This window comes from Eublepharis macularius, chromosome 17 (assembly GCF_028583425.1).
Source record: "Eublepharis macularius isolate TG4126 chromosome 17, MPM_Emac_v1.0, whole genome shotgun sequence".
Taxonomy (NCBI): Eukaryota; Metazoa; Chordata; class Lepidosauria; order Squamata; family Eublepharidae; genus Eublepharis; species Eublepharis macularius.
The window spans coordinates 9,635,672-9,657,500 of NC_072806.1; the positions used below are offsets into that span (position 1 = coordinate 9,635,672).

At 44.8% G+C, this 21,829-nt stretch overlaps 1 protein-coding gene across 1 annotated transcript in view; it reads left to right on the forward strand.

Moving 5' to 3' along the window:
- The first annotated feature begins 1,949 nt into the window (after nucleotides 1–1,949).
- LOC129344865 (probable glutamate receptor) overlaps nucleotides 1,950–21,829 on the forward strand; it is a 37,865-nt gene continuing 17,985 nt past the window's right edge. Inside the window, exons 1-2 of the mRNA XM_055001776.1 lie at nucleotides 1,950–2,028; nucleotides 21,584–21,615. Of these exons, the coding sequence (XP_054857751.1) occupies nucleotides 1,950–2,028; nucleotides 21,584–21,615 (111 nt within the window). The remainder of the gene's footprint in view (nucleotides 2,029–21,583; nucleotides 21,616–21,829) is intronic.

Consider the following 21,829-nt stretch of genomic DNA (forward strand, 5'->3'; position numbering starts at 1 on the left):
AAAAGTTTTAATTTTTTTCCATAATTATCATTTATTAATAATCAATGTACATTTGTTGTGAAAGATAAAGGGGGAGAATGTTTATCAAGATGCATTTTTTTAAAAAAAATTAATTTTCAGTCCTTAAAAAAAGGGCTGGGGTGGGGGTGGGAAAAGCTTTTGTTTGTTTGTAACATTTTCTTCTCTGTATATGGCAGATAATTTAAAATCTATTTGTAAAACCATCTGACACTACTCAAAATAAAGATGTATTTAACCTAGTAGTGTCTGAAGCTTTCATCCAGGGCAAGGGAATAGCCGCATTTTACTGGGGATCTCAGAGACTGGCTTGGCCCAAACTGCAATCACACTACCATAACATGCCTTATTCATGGTGGTGATGGAGAGTGCTGTTAAGTTATAGCAGACTTGTGGTGAACCCTACTGGGGTTTTCATGGCAAGACATTACCAGAGGTGGTTTGCCATTCCCTGCTTCTGCAACCCTGGTCTTCTTTGGAGATCTGCCACTCGATTACTAAGACCGACTCTGCATAGCTCCCGAGATTTGACGAGATCAGGCTTGCCTGGGCTATCCAGGTCAGGGCAGACCTTATTCATGCCACTTCATAAATATCTATTATTTATTTATTTATTTATTGCTTTCATGACTCCTGAAATCATATGTATGGGATGGGTCTGTATGTGTTTGTGCGTTCACCTTACAAATTTGTGCCAGTCCCAGAGAAACCATGCGTGGCCTCTAAAGAAAGTGGGAAAACTTGGGAAGGTACACTGTTTGCAAAGGTATGAAACGTTTTCACTTTGTCCAAAGCCCATCATCACCTGTAGGCAGGCACTCCTCATTCTACAGAACTATAGATCTCCTAGTCTGTTCTGTTCCGTTCCGTTTCATTCCGTTCCGTTCCGTTCCGTTCTATAGAACTGCAGGGATCAACCGCCTGTTCCACCAGGTTATTTTCTGGCCAAACCAACAGTGAAATGGAGAGCAATAACTAGAGATGGGTGCTACGTGTATAAACCTCAGAGGAGTCTCTTCTACAGTCCCTTTGAGTATGGTGAATTGTTAAGTTACATGGCTGTTTAACCACAATGGGTCAATAGAACCTCCATGTTCAGAGGCATTCTACCTCTGAGTGCCTGTTTCTGGGACACAGCAAAAGAAGGAGGCATTGGCTTCCCTGCCTCTGCTTGAGGGTCTTCTAGGGGGCATCTTGTACCGGAAACAGGAAGCTGAATAGATGGACTATTGGCCTGGCCCTTGTCCGGGGTCTGAGCCTCAGCCTCCGGCCTTGTCGGGAGGAAGCAAGGAGAGGCAGCCGGGAGACAGCTGCCCTGCCACCCCAGCCGGCAACCAGGGCCAGAACCTGCCTACAACAGGGGGAAGGGGCAAAAGGCCAAAGCCTCAGAGGGCTGGAAGGGGCAGGGAGAGACCAGCTAGTCCCACCCTCTAGGGGGAGGATAGGGGGCTAAGCAGACCAGAGGGAAAGGGCAAAGGCAGGGGGAACAGGGACCCAGTAGCAGCCCAAACAGAGCCCTTACCAGCCAAGGAGGAGAAGCAGCCACAACAGCCCAGAACCACGCCCCAGCTAGAGGACAGTAACCTGGCTCAGGAGATGGTAAGAGCCAAGCCCCTCCAGGTGGATCTGCTGGAGGCACTCTGTGGGAAGGGCTGGGCAGCCAGCCAGAGGGCCACTGCTGGGCCTTCCTTCAGCAATCAGCTCAGCCAGAGAGGTCTGGCAGCCAGCCAACAAGACACAGCTGTTGCTGATCCAGGCAGCCCAGCCAGCTACCCCAGCTGCAGCACTTGAGACAGCCCCGGCCAATGCTGGGAGGCCAAGGAGGGGTGTGGCCTGGCAGGCAGGGCCTGCAAGGAGGGCAGGGCAGTGAAAGGAAGCCCTATAAAGGTTGGCTGGGAAGAGCTCTGGGGTGGTGGGTTTGAGGAGGAGTGATGGTGTGGAGTTGGACAGTGCAAGAGCAGAGACTTGGAGAAGAGTTCTTGGAGGAAGGCATGGTGGAGATCGCAGAAGGTGAGCAGCCCAGGTTGAGCAGGCCAGCGAGTGGACTGAGAGGGAGTCTGGGTGAGGTATACCACCCCTCCTTCCACGGAGCAGGGTCCTGCGGCATCCCTGGCACCTCTCTGATGTCAGGGCCGGCCCGGCTGATGCCCTGCCCAGCAGCAGCGATGGCGAGTGCTGACAGCCCTGTAGGATTCTTTTGATGAACTTCTGCCTTTTTAATAAACTGTGGTTTGCCATTACATCAAAATGAGTAGACTGTGCTTTGTACTTGCCCTTCTTACCGTGGAGGGCCACCACTTTGTTCAGAGCACAATTAAGAAAGCCAAGAACTCTGCTGCAATTGTGTCAACTGCTACGGTCTGAGTTGACAATGTGAGTTGAACCCTGGACTTCTTCGCCTCATTGCTGCTCAACTCAAACAGCTGCCTATCAGATTTGTAGTGAGGGTTCTTCCTAGGGCAGGAGGTAGGGTTGCCAACTTCCAGGTGGTGACTGGAGTTTTCCTGGAATTACAACTGATCTCCAGACCACAGAGATCAGTTCCCCTGGAGAGAATGGCTGCATTTGGAAAGCGGGCTTCTATGGCATTATACCCTGCTGAGGTCCCTTCCGTTCCCTCCCCATGCCCCACCGTCTCCAAGTTCCTCCCCCAAATCTCCAGGAATTTCCCATCCTGGAGATGGAAACCTTTTCAAGGACTGCCCTGTGTAGAGTGCATTGCCGTAATCTAGATATAACCGTGGACAGTCTTGGTAGGTGCACTCTGAATTCACATTCACCGCTGCAAAAATAACTTGCCTTCAGATGGCCTTTCTTGTAGGTGAAATCTGATTGCCTCCATTTCTGCCTGTGCTCCATGTAAAGATAGATGGGATGTTTACGGCAGTGGGGAGGTGGAGGGAGGAGCAGTGTTTTCTGCACAGGGAGATTAATCCTTGGAGGTCTCTTGCAAAACTTCCCAACTCACTTATTGTACACCTTGTCCTCTGACATTGCTACAGAGCCTTTTGCTACAACAAATAAAATGTATCATTTATCAGGAGGTGAGTAAAGGAACTGTGGATGTGGCTGGGTGGCAGAGACTTCACCCACCTCGCAGGGTGTTTTGTTGTGGGGATAATAACAACATTCTTTGTAAACTGCTCTGAGTGGGTGTTAAGTCATCCTGAAGGACGGTATATATATCGAATGTTGTTGTTATTTTAATGCAGAAGGTTCCATTCAATGGATCTCAGCAGGGCTGGGAAAGCCTCACACTTGAGAACTAGGAGAAGGCTGCCAGCGAGAGCAGATGTTGAGGCTCGATGGATCCGTGGTCTGGCTCAGTAGAAAGCAACTTCTTGTGACATTTCCTAAAAGGCTGCTCTTTGCATACAGAAGGTCCCAGAGTAAAGCTCCAGGTAAAGGAATAGCAGCTGAGAAACCTCTGGCCTGCTGCAGTACCACAGTAGCTTCATACAAAACTGTTTTATACTGAGTCAGCTCGGCCTGTCCAAATCAGTCTCGTCTACTCTGACTGGCAGGGTCTTTTACATTACCTGGTTCCTGATCTTTTAAACGAGATGCTGTAGATCAAACCGAGGACCTTTGGCATACAAAGCAGATGCTCTTCCAATGAGCCACCATCCCTCTCCTAAATGTTTGCATTTAAAATTACCTTCTGGGTATTGTCCTATGTTGTATATGAAGAAAGCGTGCCATTTGGGTTTTCAGCCTCAAAAAATGCCTTGAAGTGGACCGTGTTCAGCCAGGAGCTCTGAGAGATGTGTCTTGAATAGAGAAGGGCATGAACCGAAATACGAACCAAAGTTTGTCATGAACCAGGATGGAGTTTTTTTTGTTTGTGAACCAGTGGTTTGTTAGAGGGCATTTCTGACGAATTGCAACAAACCGCTATGATTTTTAGGCCTGTTTGTTTGGTTCATTTTTCAGTTTGTTACTGCAGACAGCCTGGTGCCGATCAATCAATTTCCTAGGCAATGAGGGGATGGGCTTTCTGCAGATCCTCTGCTGCCCCAGAAGTGACCTGTTCACGAACCAAATGAATCCGTTCGCGATCCGGGCAATTTCATGCTGGTTTGTGGTTCATGAAACGTGACGAATCACGAACTGCAACTAACCGTTTTCCTGGTCCGTGTCTTGAAGGTAGTCCTGGAGAGGATTGGGAAGAGCAGAGAGCAGACTGAAGAAAAGAAATTCTAGGAGGCACGCAAGCAAGGCTGGAATCTCTTGCCTAGACCGAAATTGATAACAACTTGTCATTGGTTCAAAGCATAAACTTAGGAAGTGGCTGTATGGCTTCCTTGTCCAGTAGGTCATATTACCACATTCTTTAGCTTATGGAGCATCAAAAGTTGATCTCCAGTTTTCTTAATACAAGAATCACCACATTTTCTCCTCAGCTTGTTTGGTGTTAGAGAGACTTTTGATCATTACAGGGTTTCATACTTGCAGTTGAAAGCTGCTGTTGCACATCCATCTTCCTAGATGGTCAAGGGCACAACTGAAAGCAGCTCTACCCAACAAATGAATTTGGATGCATTTTGCATCCTCAAGTTCATTTTGCTTTGGTGCAACACAGGAATGAAAAGAGGTGTTTGATATCCACTTACAACCCCTGAAGAAACAGAAAGTACTCCAGTTGTGGTCGGAGACCACAGGAAAAACGGCAGGATTCTGCTACTAGCTTGTGTACCTATCTCACGTCCCTGATAGGTCGTCTGTTTGCATGGCCTGGCCTTGCAATTTGAGAGAGATCAGTCTTCATCGACTAAAGTTTTGCAAAGAACTGAATTCAAGAGCTTTGGGTAAGAACTGGCACCAGCTTGAATTCATCCAGTGAAACAGATGTTCTTCTTCTTCTTCTTGGCTTGTATGAATCAATGTGTTGTCTAAAATTCAAATGGAAAAGATGTCTGCCCCACATCGCCTCCGTCAACTGCTACTTTCCAGCACTTTTTTTGAAAAAAGTACTTTTCTAGAATAAGGAGCTGCTGTAACTTTTGCTATGACCCTAGAACGTCCTTCAGGTCTTGGAAGGACTGGGCAAAAAAGAATGTATGATGTGCCGGGATTTGTCCTGTATTGTCATTGGAATAAAACGTCTCTAATTAATATTCGCGAGGCACCAGCTTGAAGTCTACGGCCATTTAGCTGTGACCTGAAAAGCTTTGGTTGGTTTTGTTTGTCATATACATAAAATGAAAATCCAGGAAATAGATCTTATTTATGTAAGAGCATTTATGATTTTTTTTAAAAACTTCCCCGATCCAATCCAATGAATTACTTACATGATACTCAATGGTCTCCACACCCAGCTAGGCAGCTAATGTATATGACAATTTTTATTCATTTATTTAGGCAAAAAAATCACCTTGATTCTCTCATAGAGAGTCAAGCCGGCTGGCAATCAATAATTCAATCAAAGCATTTAAGTCATTCGTGGGGGCAGCAGAAAGCCTGAAAAATTTCTAGCCTGCAGTGGATCCTCTGAAAGCCTTAGGTTGTTTCCAGTGTTTATTTCTTCTTTTTTTAAAACACAAAGACGATTCATTCCATGGCTGATGGTCAGATAACAAAAAGAGATTACAGGGGATCTGGAGGCTGTGAGTGTGCCGCAATTCCACACCGGCTTAGAAAAGCCACAGAATGTGGGCTTAGACTGGAGTAACTCTGTTTAGGATTTCAGTGTTTGGGACAACAATGAGGGTTGAATCTGGGAACTTCCTAATTTGGAGTTTGGAGCTAGGCAACACCACCCCTCTAAAGAAGACCATTGTTACGATCCCCATATTGCAGAGGGAAGAAGAATACTTCGGATGTGCATAACTTAGTGTTCAAAGCAATTTGCACGTCTTATCACATTGTACAATGTAACTTTACCTGGAAGGCAGATGATTATATGAATCCAGTTTGGTGTAGTGGTTAAGAGCGGCAGGATCCTAATCTGGAGAACCGGGTTTGAGACCCCGCTCCTCCGCTTGACGCCGACTGGGTGACCTTGGGTCAGTCACAGCTCTCTTGGCTCTCTCTCATCCCCACCCACCTCACAGGGTGATTGTTAAGAGAATAATAACAACACACTTTATAAACTGCTCTGAGGGGGGGCCTTAAATTGTCCTGAAGGTCAGCATATAAATCAAATGTTATTGAATGTTATAGAAATCCCCAAGGATTCATTAAGATCAAGGGAGACTCCCCAAAGGGCTTCCAGCAAATTTGTGGCAGAGGTAAGATTTCAGCAAGAGCGATTTCTTGCTCTGTAGCTCGCCTAGCTTTCAGATGCCCTGAAAATCATGTAGGCGATATCAGAATCCTGAAGTGGTGGCTAAATAATACAAGCTTTTATAACAAGGAGAGGGTGGAGCTTTGCTGCCCTGTTCCTTCCCCAAACAAGCAAAGATGGAATAAATTATGTAAAATAAGGCCTATAAACACCTGGTGCCTTTTCTCACTGCAGAACTTTCATCGCTTTGGCCTGTCTTTTAGCTGCCAGGGGCACAGACCGACAGGGGGCCTGGAATTAATTTATTTTTTTAAAAAAAATTTAAAAATGCTTTCCCCAGTTCAGGGTTCAGCAAATGGCAGGAGTTAAGTGCTTGCTTTTATGGATCGACACAGGCATGCTAACTTTCTGTGTTTAAAAAAAAGAAAGATTTTGCCCAGGAGAGAAATACTTTAACCCCTGACTAAAACTAGCAGGGTTTATTAGCCGATTGGCTTCACTAAACGACAGATATGAGAAATCATATTCGGATTTTCAGATGTTATTGAAGCCCAGATGATGTCGCTATTCAGCAGCTGTGGGAAGCCTCCATTGAGAATTCCCCCCCTCCAGCCTCTAGCTGCTAAAATGGAGCCATCTGAGTATCATTTGGCATTGCATTTTAATTGTTCTTTGCATTAGAGGTTGATCCTCTAATTTTGGAAGAAAAGCAGGATCAAAATTCAATAGATAAATAAACGTTCAAGCTTTGCCTCCCCTGGAGGCCCGGGAGGGAGAATACAAGCCTCATTGTATGAAAGCAAAGTTCCAGCTATTCCACAGACTGGAGCCAAATGAAAAGCATGGAACAAAATGGGAAACTTGGAAGGGGGGGTGAGAGGAGAACAAGTTTTCCATATATTTAGGATCTGGGCCTCTGGAGGGGAGCTAGGTCAATGGGAGAGCGAACGGTCAAGAGGAGCAGTACCAGGTGGCCAGGAGCGCCTCAGTCACATGGGTTTTCCATTTCTCAAATCTCTGTCTGTGTCCACTGGGTTAGTTCAATAACTTACAGGAAGCAGCGTACAGCTAGAAATCCAAGTCCATGTTGCCTTTGGAGTGATGCAGAGAGCCTTGCAACAGAAGCCATGGCTTGCACGTGTGAACTGAGCCACCAGTACCAGTGATCAAATATTAACAGGCCAGTCCACGTTGAACTGGACAGATAAAGCAGCTCAATGCAATCAGGTAGTATCTGACTCCACTCTACTCACTCTACCACATTACCTGCAGCTGCTCTTCTGGGGAAAAAAAAGGCAATGAGATTAGAGATGGGCACAATCCGCATTACGATCGAAAAAAACCCACGATAATGGCTATCGCGCGATCGTGACCCGGTGGAAAGTTATCGTTCACGGCCAACGATCCAGCGATCGGGAGGGGCCTGGATTGGGGCGATCATGCTCGGATTGGGAAGCCAGACACTCAGGCGCCAGCAATCTATTCCCCTGGCAATGGAGCCAGGGGAATGCCTGAGCTCTGTTTGCCCTCCTTCTGTCACCCTGGAAACCCAAATGGAAGCCCAGCTTTCCTTGATCAGCAGGGCTTTCTTCCAACCACGGAGCAGCAAAGCAGTCACCAGTTGGGAGAAGACATCCAGGGGAGGGAGGGGGAAGGGGGTATTCTGTAGCCATGGGCACTCCAATCTCATCCCTGCAAACCCCGATAGGCAGCTCTGACGGCCAAACAGATGGCCAAACACAAACACAGATGCCGCCGGCATCACCCACTGTTCCTGTATCGCTGGGAACAGTGGGGCACCCCTCCGCTTTTGCCTCCACGATCCATGATCCACGATTGGGAATGGGAGATGCTCGGTGCGGGTCGTTAAATTGGGATCGTCGCCGGCGCAGATCCACGATCAGCTTGATCGCTGATTTTTTTTGGATCGTGCCCATCTCTAAATGAGATCTATTTTGGGGGAGGTAAAGATGTGAATTGCATTACTTCCCAAACTAGACCATATGTTGGGAGAATACACAGTGGAACTGCAAGAACATATTGGTTAAATCCCACACTCTTTCTTCAGCTAAATCCTGATGCTACAGTGTTTGCCCATCTCCAAAAGCCAATGTTCACATTCAGATAAATCATGTGGTGTCTGGGTCCCTTCAGAACACAGGCGAGGAGACTGCCCGGCTGAATGTTCTTCTCTTTTTGAGGGGTGGGGATCCCTGCAAGAAGAAATCCAGCATGTCAAGGGGAGGGATAAGATTTAAAGCCTTGCTGTGCCAATAGAAGCAGAGCTTGGGACTCTAGAATAAGAGGTTAGCATTGTCTGATTTGGGTATGGTTTGACTGCTAGAGCAAGAGGCAGTACAAAATGTTCTCCCTGTTAGGAACTGAAACAGCAGCTCCCACAGACTCCCTTTCAGAGCCCCCTCCCCAGCCAGGCTCCACCTCCTCCTCCAAGTCCAAACTGGGCAAGAGGGGTTGTGCATTTGATCGATCAGCGCATCCCACAGAAGCTGTTTGTCGGGCTGTCGGTGTCACCTGCTGTGGAGCTATCCAGCCAAACCCAACGGTAAGTGAGCTTCTCTAGTATACTTTCTCCCTCCCTTTCCCCCCTGCCATTCCCAAACAATGCCTCAGTTTTTGCCTTTCTGGCCTCATAAAAAAGTTTCTTGCTTTTCTGGCACTCTGGCCGAGGTATCCCAGCTAAGTGGATTTTGATTCTTTCCCACTTTTTCCCACCTATGCATTATGAACAGATAAGCGTCTATTTCAAAGGGTTTATCCAAACAGCAACTCGGAAGGAGATTAGATGTATCCCCCATCCTCATAATTGTGTTGCAGAGATGCTGGAATTTGTGTTGCTTCCTGGCCAATCCCAGCATCACATGGACATGCCGCACAGCCCGTGTGTGCCTACAGAGTCTCCTAAACTAACTTCTGGGAGTTGGGTTAGGGTGAAATGGTTTCCACAAATAAATGCTAGATAACATGATCCAAATCTAACCTTGTTGGTGGCAAAATTTCTGTCTAGCATATTTCCCTTTAGAAATCAATTTATTATTCTATTAGATATTGCTCAAGATCATTTGATCATAGGAGCTCTGAAAAGGAAAGGAATGGTCTCCACAAATTCTTCCTAATGTAGAATTTCAAGGTTCCCGCCTAGGAGGAAACTTTAAGTAATTTCAAGCAAGGCCGAAAGAGTTTTGATAGGGCAAGTAAACATTTTCCGAGTGACTTTGCACATTTCTAGAATGTGCAAAAGTCCTAGGAAAAAATAAAAGTGCCTTTTTGGGTGATGACTTGTTGTGAGTCCAGGGGCAGCTGCAAGAACATTTTGTCCAGTTTCTGATGTGAGGGGTACTTCCAAAATTCTTCTCCTCTGAATTTCCTCCCCAGATTTTGAATGACATGGTCTTTTCCACCCCAAGTGTAATGGATACACTAGGAATCCTCCAAATTTTTAAACTCTGAATTTTATAAACAGTGCTGTGTAAATACAGTTTGCTGTGTTCACTTTCTTATTTGTGTTAATTTCTATCCCAACTTTCTTCCACTGTGATTTTGAATTTTTTTAAAAAAAAATTTAAAAAATTTTCTAGCGCTTTTCCCCGCAACATATGAAATCATCATGAAATTCAAGGTGACTTACATAAACGATTCCCAGGAAATCTCTCATCCAGGCATTGACCAGACCTCATTAGTTTCTGCCAGGTTGCTGAATCTTTTTGCCTTCAGGCTATGACCTACAGCTGCCTCCGATGCTGAGATAAGCCTAACTTTAGGTGAACCCTATCTCCCTGCCACTAGAAAACTAGCACCTCAGGAAACTGGTTTAATTAGAATGTTTCCCCTAATGGGATAGTTTTCTACTTACAGGAAGATTTTATTGATCACATTTATATTCTGCCTTTCTGGTGGAATTCAAGGTGGTTACATAGGATTCTAGGGAGTTCTCCCATCCAGATACTAACTAGACCTTAGAGTTGCTTAATTAAGTTGCAGGGACCTCCAAATATGTGTCCTTTTAGCTCCTCTGAAATGCAAATGTGCATTGACAGTATACTGCAAAACAGTGATTTTTTTTGTTTGATGTTTGCACCGGAGTAAAGGAGGACATTGAAGCATCAGTACCACACACAAAAATAATCTTGATGTGCTCCAAATCACATCAAAATTACTCTTCTGCAGTGTTCTATCAATGTCCAGGTGCCCATCAGTGACACTGAAGGGGAAGGGATACCAATGAACCAAAAATATGGCAAGTGATGAATTCTAAAAATAGTTTTAGAAATACCCTATTTAAATCAGAATTTGAGAGTGGCAAAACAAAACAGAGTTGACCCCCCCCCATGGAATAATAAAGGAAGAAGGGAAGTAAACTCATCTCTACTAAGGAGTTGACCCTTGCATGGCATACACAGGAAGCATTGTCATACCAAATTGTAATTCTTTTGCGTTTGTAGAGTTCGATTTCTATTTTCCTTTTGTTTTAACTGATGCTTACTAGCTTTATTTTAGGGTTTGAATACATGCTTTGCTGTTAATTGATTAAAGGCACAGGATGAAATTTCCCCTTTATACCAATTTCTACCTCGCTTGCTTCTGTTCTAACTCCTTTCTCCAATCAGAGTCCTCCTCAGTGTCTCCTTCCCTCCGTTTTGAAACTGTCCCTCAGGGCCTGTGTGTGAGAAGCATATTGGAAGCCCATTACTCCCCTCCCAAATCTAGGTTCTGAGCTGAGAGGCTGGATGGCTATGTGTAACTACAACAACTTCTTTTTTTAATACCATGCTCATTCTACAGATAATCTCAGATTCTGTGACTGGTTTCCAAGAGCGAATCCACATGTGCAGAAGAATGGCATGGCACAGCCCTCCTGGGACTGTATCAGTTTAGAATGCAGGCAGGGAAGTCACATGATTGAATGATACGTTTTTTTTTAAAAAAAGCAAACTCCCTGCATGCAGAAAGCTAGCATCCCAGGCAACATGCTAGAACATAACTGTTTTCATTGAAGTGCTATCTTTCCAGGGCATTTGTTCCCCCATTCAACAGGTAATTCCTCCTCATCTGCATTTTAAAAGGCATTGAAATGCTGAGATCTGCCTTACTTCATAACTCCCTTTGCATTTTCTTCAACAGGGGCTTCCTTCTTAGAGGTAACAATTCCTGCATCAATGGACAAGTCTCTCTGGGTTGCCTTTTGTGTGGGTACAGCTCTGTTTTTGCTCGGTGAACCTAAACAGACAGGTGAGAATGGAATGTTTAGTATTCCTGAAACTTGCTCTTTTTTTTTTTATATGACAAGAAGGTAGCTAACACCAGAGAAGTAACCCCAGGTTAAGCATAGCCTTTTGATACAAAAGAGACAGTACATCTCCTTGGCTGTTGTGTGTAGGAATTCTTCATGCAAATGTGATCCAATTGCTAAAAAGAATTCAAGGACATCCGTCTCTTCTTTGTTCCATATTGGAACATGGGTGTCACCTGCCACAGCCGATTGACAGTAGATTCAGGGCTAACCAAAGGAAGCTCTTTGTAATGTGATGTACAGTCAGCTAATGGAACTCTCTGCCACAAGTTATGGGTGTGATGGAACAGCCATGGCTGACTGTGTGTCTGCCCATGCAAAGCAGTGTGTGTGTGAGGGGCAACTAATGTGAACATTAAAAAGGTTCTGAGGAGGAGAGGAGGAGCCCCCCTCCAGCGTCTTACCTCCCTAAACTCCGTTATTTCAGCCATGTTTTCCAGCCTGGCTCACTTTTGGTATCAGAGCCAGATGTTTTTTAAAAGGCATTAAACTCAGGGGAAAGAGTGAACAACATTTAGCTATGATAGCTAAATGGAACTTCCATACTAAGAGGCAGTATATTTGTTAGTAACCGATGCCGATGCAAAGAACGAGGGTGGGGGTGTCTTTTGCCCAACGTGCCCTGCTTACTAGCTTCTTGGAAGCATTTAGCTGGCTGTTATTGCAAACTGAATGTTGAACTTTGATGGACTTTGGTTTGGACTGGCACACCAGTTCAAGAGCTTCAGTAAAATTTGAGTTCTTCAGGAACTCTTCCACTTCAGAACACAGGCAGGGGGTTGTGAACATTTCCCTGTGTAAAGAAATAAACTCCCTGCAAGTAAAAATCTAGCACATCAAGGAGAAAGCTAGAGAAGAAACCATAATGCACTCAATAAGGTTGAGGGAAGTTGATTCCGGGCAAAGGAACCTGTTCACACAACTCATAGGTCCCTTTTGAAACTTACTGCCATGTGATGTACCAGTGGCCACTATCTTAGAGAGCTTTTAAAAGGGATTATACAAAATCATGGAAGATTGGTCCATTCATGGCCTTGAAGGCTAAATAGATCCTCCATGCTCCAAGGCAGTATACTTCAAAATACCACTTTATGGGGGGCAACAAGAGAATATTCTAGTACTCCAGCATCAAATGGCTCTTTAGTGCCCTGCAGTGTACAGTGGTGTATATTTTGAATGGCAGATAAACTATTATGCAATAACCAAAAGAACAAACACCATTTTGGCTTTTCCAGTCAAGGAAGGAGAAGCTACTGTCTGCATAATAGTTGAGATGGAAAGAATTTGAAGCTGCTATGAAATTACAGGGATGTTACAAATGCACCCCTAATTCCATCCGGGGAATGTTAGAGGATGTAAAATTAATAATAACCTTTTAATTAGCTTGAAGTAGAAGTGCCTGGCATTTAAAAGGGTGCATTGCAAGGTCTCTTTACATGAGAGCTCAAGTTATTCAGAGTTCAACTGAAAGCTGTCTTGCTTTCATTTATTGGCTTAGGTTTTGCAAAGATTCAGCTGTTTAGCTTGCAGAGGAGCAGGTGTCAAAGAGGGTTTTCCTCCAAGCCTAGCAAGTTGAGGTCCTGGAAAGATTCTCGCTGTTGCTTACTTACACTGCTTTGTTTTCTTTTAAAATCTGTCATATTTGAACTTTGAAAAATGGAGAGAAAATGGGGAGCTCACTCTTCATGTCAGGCTGGGCTAGCTTAGCTCATATTGCCACCAGAAGTTAAAGTTCGCTTTGTTCTCATCGTGCTGTAGAATTTCTTGAAGCTTGACATGCAATTTCCCCCCACGGAGAAACCCCTCACCCGCCCTCTGTTCCTTTCCTCGCTCACCCTGGAGGCCAGGGCTGTTCTAAAATCAGAAAACAACAAGCCTTGCTGTTTTGATTGATGGCCATTGCCAAGAGTTTCTACACAGGGAGGGAGAGTTGGAAAATTGCCATGGCGTGGAGGAAGGAATTCTTCAGCCAAGGTTGGTTGCCTTGGTGGTCCGTGTGCATTCCTCTGGTGCTTTTGAACATACGACATGAATGCCAACTCGGTGTCAGAAGTGGGCAAATTGACACTAGAAAGATCCTCAAAGTCAGTAATACCTCCTGGCTGTTGTAGGGCTGCCAATTCTGGGACTGGAAACTCCTGGAGACTTGGAAGTAAATTTGAGGGTGGGGTATGAGGAGGGGACAGGAGATGCAATAGCGTAAAGTCTCCAAAGCAACCATTTTCCCCAGGAGAAGAGATCTCTGGTCATCTGGAGATCAGTTGTAATTCCAGGAGATCTCCAGGCCCCACTTGGAAGCTGGCAACCATAGGCTGTTGTTATGCTCAGATTGCTTTGGCTGGTCTCAGAGAGTGCTGGGTAACATCCATCAGGTGCTCATTCCTGACCTACTTTCCTCAAGCAGGTTAGGAGTGGGTGGGACTAAACTTATCACTGGTTAGGTAAATTCTTTAAGTTTGGTCTAGACATGTGGCACCTGGATAGCCCAGGCAAGCTCGATCTCATCAGATCTTAGAAGCTAAGCAGGATCAGCTTCGGTTAGTAATTGGATGGGAGACTTCTAAAGAAGACCAGGGTTGCAGAGCCAGGCAAACCACCTCGGTGAGTCTGTTTGTTTGGAAAAACCCAGCACGGGTTTCTATAAGTTGGCTATTTCTTGACAGCACTTTCCACCACCACCAGACACACAGCAGAATGAGATGGTACAATTCTGAGGTGGTAGGATGAGCTGTACCACTTCAGATGACAGGTGAGGAGTCATGTTTTAATATTCCCCATGAAAAAAAAACACCCTGCAACCAAAAAATTAGCACATGGGGCAGGAAGAAATTCTTATCTATCCTGTCACATGTTATGCAAGTTAGTTGTTATCAGGGAATTATTAATGCAGGGCGACTTTGAAAAATATCATTTCCCCTGCAGTCTTGTGAGTGATGCAGTGTGTCCTTACTACCTCAGAACTCTGCCAGCTCATTCTAGACTAGAGATGGGCACGAACCACAAAAAAACCAAACTATGAGGTTCGTGGTTTGTGGGTTTTCACAAACTAGGAACCACGAACTGGCATGAACTGGGGCAAGTTCATGAACCAGTTCGTGGTTCGTGGGGTTTAAATGCCCCTTTCTGGCCGCTTAGCAGCATCAGGGAAAGAGACATTTGACAATTTTAAGGGCCCTTTCCTGCCTTGCAAGGGGCAGGTCTCTTTAAACTATCAGCTGGCAGGCGGGGGCTGATAGTTAAAGGGTCCTGCCGCTTGCAAGTGGCAGGGCCCTTTAAATGGCCCAAACTCCAGGCCCCAGCCCCAGCCCCACACTTACCTTGTCCAGCCACCCTGAGGGCCCGCAAAGCAGCGGAGGAGGCCCCAAATGGCCCATTTTCGGCCCACTCTGCCACCCTGCAGGCCCACACAACAGCAGAACAGGCCAAAAATGGCCTTTCTGCCCCTCGCGGGAGGAGGAGGCCACGGGCCCGCAGGGCAGCTGGGCAAGGTGTGTGGGGGTGGGGGTGGGGGATGAGGTTTGGGCTATTTAAAGGGCCCTGCTGTCTGCCAGCTGATAGTTTAAGCTGCAGAAAAAGTTTATATGGCCATTTCCCTGGGGAAATGGGCATTTAAACTGCCCCTTTAATACGAACCAAATGAACCAGTAGACCAGTTCGTGGAAGTTCGTGGAAACGAGTTTCCACGAACCACTGGTTTGTGAACCATGAACCAGGCTGGTTTGTGGGGTTTTTTTGGTTCGTATTTGGGTTCGTGCCCATCTCTATTCTAGACTAGGCTTCCCTTTCACTTCTAGCCAAGGAGCGCCTGTTAGGCTGTGGTTTAGTAAAAAAAAGAGGGGGGGGGACTTCCTCAATTAACACAACTCCAAAAAAGCAAAAAGGAAGTACACCAAACTGAACACAATTCATATACTCAATTCATATTCAACATTTTCGCTGTATAGCATGAGAAGGACTGCTTGAATTTGGAATAGAATGTCTCCTGAGGAAAGATCAGATACAATCTGATACGAGCGAAGAGGGAATTGGCCGGCGTCTGCTCGTTGCCCCTCCAACTACCCTTGTTTGGCGTTGTCTGGAATTCTGCTCGACATCGCGATTGCTTCGCTTCTTCGTCTATATGCTGACGGCTTAACAAACAATTGCCACGATTATACGGATGCCAGAGACTCTTTAAGTCCTGAGTATTTCTTGTGTTGATTCCTCTTCACTACTACTGTGTACTATATGGACTAATATACTATATGAATTGTTTACACATAAATGAATTATATTCAGTTATGTTGAATATGAATTGAGTATATGAATTGTGTTCAGTTTGGTGTACTTCCTTTTTGCTTTTTTGAGGCTGTGGTTTAGTGGCAGAGCACGTGCTTTGCAGATAGAAAGGTTCAATCGTTTGGTATTTCTCATTAAAAGATCTCAGGCTGTGGGTGTTGGGAAAGTCCTTTCTCTGCCTGAGAGTCTAGAGAGATGCTGCTGGTTAGAGAAGACATTATTGAGTTAAAGCGAGTTTGGTGTAGCGGTTAAGAGTGCGGGACTCTAATCTGGATTCCCCACTCCTCCACTTGAAGCCAGCTGGGTGACCTTGGGTCAGTCACAGCTCTCTCGGAGCACTCTCAGCCCCACCCACCTCACAGGGTGATTATTGTGGGGATAATAATAACACACTTTGTAAACTGCTCTGAGTGAGTATTAAGTTGTGAATGGCAGTATATAAATCAAACGTTGTTGTTGTTATAGAAGGACCTGTGGTTTGACTCATGCCAAGGCAACATCAAAAGCTCCTAAGCTGATAAACCTCACATGGGCATATTTGTGGAGGCCACCTTCCTTGACTCAGCAGAACCATTTAGGTGCTCCCCCTAGGAATCCACAATTTTCTCCTCAGAGTCTTCCCTGGAAGCGTCCGCACTTCCATGAGGTTCCTCAGTCAATTGCTGCCTTTTTAGAGCTAGCCATCACACCGGGGTCTCTTCTGGCTTTCCTCCCCATTTGCATGTGCGGTGGGTTTTTAGTGTTCTCCCTGAAGGGTGCAGAGCAGCCAGAACATTCCCAGCTTTTTTGCACCACTTCCAGTTTGGAAAGAACCGTTTCTGGTCAGGCCAAAGAAAGCAAGGTGCCAACAGATAGTTTGTGGCAACTTTTCTCCTGACAACCACGTCACACTAAGTTCTAGTGGAACTTATTGCCACACAGGTCTGTGGTCTAAACATAAAGAGTTTTTTTTGTTTTGTTTTTTAAAGGAGGAAACAAATACTTTCCTCCTCTCATCATCCACGGTCAGAGACATTTTGGAGTTTACACAGAAACTTCACCTCAGGTAAAGTTTGAAGAGAATGGATTAGGTTCCTTCTCAAACAAAAGTTTTGAGGAGCACTGAGGGAATACCACAAGTCTTTCAGTGAGATCAGTGACATTTTTGAGAGAGGAAGATTTGGGTCCAGTAGAACCTCAAGGAAATGAGCTTCCAAGAGTTCGAGCTCCCTTCGTCAGATATGAGGAGTGGAAAAAGGAAGGAGTCCTTATAACCCAGACAGAGGATAGTTCTGCCTGGATTATAAGGACTTCTTTTTTCTACTCCTCGTATCTGACGATGGGAGCTCTGACTATCACAAGCTCATACCCTGGAAATCTATCAAAATGGGTAACCGTGTTAGTCTGTCTATAGCAGCAGAAAAGAGCAAGAGTCCAGTAGCACCTATAAGACTAACAACATTTGTGGTAGGGTAGGAGCTTTCGCAAGTCACCAATCCTTCACGAAAGCTCCTACCCTACCACAAATGTTGTTAGATTTATTGGTGCTACTGGACTCCTGAAAATCTAGTTGGCCTTTAAGGTGCTACTGGACCTGAATCATCTTCTTCTAGTACAGACCGACACGGTTACTCACCTGAAACTATTTCTGAGAGAGGCTTCCCATATTAAAATTATTCCATATTAACCACCACCACCCCCTTTTCCCTCTGAACCTGTCCTGAGGGCAGATTGAAACACCACCAATGAAATTTCACATGGAAGTGAATTCAGACATTCTTCCTCAAACCAAGATCAAAGTATTTGGTTTCTTGATCCTATATACATGAGCTAAGGCAGGCTGGAAATTGACCTTTGAACAAATAGGATGCTTAAGTATTATTTCTGTAGAATATGAAGGAATGCAGCAAATGAGGAATGATGGGGGGAAATCAATGAACTTCTGAATTTTTAAAAATGATGTCAATTAGTTGTTAGCTGGATGTTAAGACCCCCTTTGTGAAGGAAAATTCCTTTCAGCCTATTATTTCCTGCTGTTTTCCCCGCCTTCTTCCTCTTCTTCACTTTCTTTCCCCTTACTTTCTTACTACAGCTGGCACCAATAGACTTCCTTCTCCCTTGACTTTCCCCTTCATAGTCCAAGTTCCTTCCCCCCCCCCCCCCCCACATAACCATACAGGAGTTAGTGGACACTTGCACAAAATTCTGAGGGGCAGCCTAAAGAGTTTTGTGAAGCCTGAATTTTCTCAGTGAAGTTTTGCCCACCTCTAGCTCAAACAACCGAGAATGAATGTCTCTTTTTGTGGGATCTCCCTGAGGCATTTGGCCACTGTCTGTGGCGTAGCGCAGCCAATTTGTGTTGTCAAGATGGTGGTTTGGCTTGGCCCGAGAAGGGTGGCTCTCCCCACATGAGGCTTTGAGGCCTGTTTGGGATTTCAGCTTCAGACGCCGAACCGTCCATGGTTGTTATCACTCCTCGTGGCCTCTTTCTTCACAGAACTTGTTCAGGGATTCTAACAAGAAAAGATCAGCGTCGGATTTGGGTGCTGTACAAATGTCGCTGTCACAAACTTTGGGCGACTGCTCCCGTTTGATTATTTACAGCCCCTTTCAGGAGAGTTGGGTTGGTTGTGTGCATTTAAAAAAAAAAAAAGCTTAGAGGCATCTCTCACAATGGGGCTTTGAGCAGCCCCCCCCACCCCCTGTGCCCACGGTGGGGGGTTCTGAAGGCTTCAATAAAGCCACTTGTTCCCTTCAGAGGCTCCCGCACAGGTCTTTAAAAAGGAGGCCGAAGGAACTCCCGCTGGCTCGAACGAGGAAATGCTCAAAGGGAACAAGAGGGTTCTTTTGAGAATTCCTCCAGCTCCCATGGAGAGCTGCCGTGGTGAGGGTAAAAGCCCCTTTTGTTGAGGGATAATATAGAGTTTAGCCCAAGACAGAAGAGGCAAAATTGATGAACCTTTTTTTTTATATATAAACAGTACAAAAGAGAGAGAGAGTTTTATCAGCCAAGATCCTGGAATTTCCTTCTCAAGTTCCCGCTAAGCGAGCTGATGCTTTGATGCTCCTTGACAAATACATACAAATTCCCTTTTCTAGAACGGATTAATAGAGGTTGCTATATGTAGCCTAGGGTGACTACTTCCCAATTTCAGGAGAGATCATAGGGACAGGAAAAGCCAATTTAATTTGGCCTGTCCCAATCAAAGCCCCCAAGGCTGCTCTTGTTTATTAAAATAAAATAAAATAAGACATGATCACAGAGGCCAAAATAAAATAACCCAACAAAACGTGGTGTCCCTAAATGGTTATCAGTCAATGTGTTCCATAACCTGGGGGGCAGCCACAGAACAGGTTGTCCCTGGAGTCCTTGCCAATTGTCCCTCAGACAAGTCAAGTTCACGTAGGACAGCCCTGTTCATGAATCTCAGACCTCAGCTGGTTGGTTGATATGGGAAGAAGTTGTCTTTCAGATTCAAACACTTTAGGCCTTTAAAGGCCAAAACCGGCACTTTATTTCAATCTGGAAACCCACTGGAAGCCAGTACAGTTGTAAAAGAACTTGCTGAATGTGTTAATTACAACAAGATGGGTAGCCATGTTAGTCTCTGTAGCAGTAGAAAAGAGCAAGAGTCCAGACGCACCTGTAAGACTAGTAAAATTTGTGGTAGGATATGAGCTTTCGTGGGTTACAGCTCACTTCTTCAGATGTCAGAGAGCTAGTCTGGTGTAGTGATTAAGAGCTGTGGGACTCTAATCTGGAGAATTGGGTTTGATTCCCCACTTTTCCATTTGAAGCCAGCTGGGTGACCTTGGGTCAGTCACAACTCTCTCAGAGCTCTCTCAGCCCCACCCACCTCACAGGGTGATTGTTGTTGTGGGGATAATAATAACATACTTTGTAAACCGCTCTGAGTGGGTGTTAAGTTGTCCTGAAGAGCGGTATATAAATTGAATGTTAATATTAAGTGAGCTGTGACCCATGAAAGCTCATATCCTACCATAAATTTTGCTAGACTTATAGGCCGTCGTCACACGGGCATCTGTTCCGTTAAATTTACAGCATATAGCGTCATCACTGATATCGGCACAGTAATGTTTCTTTGGGTCACCTCGCATTTCTTCGTGCTCCCAGCTGTCCACACCTAAGCGCTCTGTTCTGTTCTCTCTAATGGGCGCAGAAGCAGCTCCTCCCCCTTTAAAAAAAATTTTTTTTGGCGTTTAATTCCGCTATAACGGAATAACATTAGCTTCCTAATCTACTGCTATTTCCTGAATAATCTGAAATCCATGTGCACAACTGAAGTTGTTGTCAGCTGGATGAGGCTGCAGTCTTCTGCGTCTAAGATCCTCTCGGTAATGCAAAACTGAAAGTGGAAGTCGGATAGAACGGTTGCGGAGTTTAAAATTTTCCCGTGCAAAAAATATAAAGGCATTATATCGCTATAACATCGTAATTAAAAAAAAAAAACCCTGGAAAATGACTGAACACGGCCATTTTTAGCGAGGTGTGGTTTTGGGTTAAAATAAAAATTCCTCTAATGGCAATTCAGTCATTTTTACTTGTTTTCTTCAGCAGAAAATTTTCATTGTGTGATGTCGTTATAGCGATATAAGGACATTATTACAAAAAAAAGGGGAGTCGCGGGAGAAATGGATTCTGGGATTGAGGAGAGAAAAAAAGGGTAGGCCTATGGCGTGGCGAGGCGAAAAACATCGATGTGAGGCATTCACACTGAGGCGCAAAATATCGTGACTATCAAGCACAAAGCAAAAGAGAGAAAATCGCATCAGTGTTGGAATAAGGTGGGTGTTTGCCGGGAAATTGCACCATTTTCGCGCTAAATAGAAGCCCGTGTGACGACGGCCATAGTAAATTACAACAGGTTGCAGTGCTGCTCTCTCTTGTATTATAACACTCTAGCCTGGATTTTATTTATTTATTTATTTGACTTCATCACTTGTTTACCATGTTTGGTGCTTAAGCTGGTTTACAACATAAGATATAAAATAACCAACACTTAAAAATAAAGTCTAAAATACAATAAACGATACAATAAATGAAATGGCACAGATACAAACATTAAAACCGATAATACAATATAATATCAGTGCAAACATTAAAACTCATATATTATGAAGAACAGCACCATCACCATGTTATACTCATGCCCATGGCATGTGCAGTCAAGCCATTGATAAGATCAATATTAGCATCCAAGTACCAGACAACCAGGACTGTGACCAGATCATCTTCAGGGATTTGATGCCATGATATATAGCATGGATTTTATTTAGTTAGATAATCATCCCCAGCTTTTCACCTCAATGGGGATTCAAAGCAGTTTACAGTGGCCGTTTCCACACTACTCACCTTCCTCCGGAACACGGAAGATAGCAGCTTCTCGTGCGAGTTTTGCACAACATCGCGCAAAACTCACACGAGAAAATGCTACCGTCCACAGTTTTTTTGCGGCATTCCGCAGCGTTGCGGAAGAAGGTGAGTAGAGTGGAAACAGCCAGTGTTATTCTCCCCTCCTCTTTTTTATCTTCACAACAACCCTGTAAGTAGGTTGGGCTGAGAGAGAAAGTGATTGGCCCAAGGGTTACCCAGTGAGCTTCCACAGCAGAGGGTGGATTCAACCTGGGTTTTTCAGATCCTAGTCTGACACTCTAACCACTATACCAAGCTACAAAATCTGTGAATGGCAAAAGAGTGACTACACAACAGTGTTTGCAGAGTTTTAATAACATGCTGATGTTTGTATTTTCAGCTGCTACTGAGAATGGGGATTCTACCAGCAAGGTATGTATCTTTCTCCTCTGGCATCTTTGCTGAGCCTAGACTAGTTACAATTAATTTGGGATTGGTAATGTTTATTGATGAGCTAATACAGAAGAGGAAAAAAGTGGGCAGTGGCAATAAACAAAGAAAAAGAAAAATTCCTGCAGTGGGAAAAATAATTTATTCAACTTGACCATCCCTACATGTTTTGCCTACATTTTGTCAGAAGGATCTG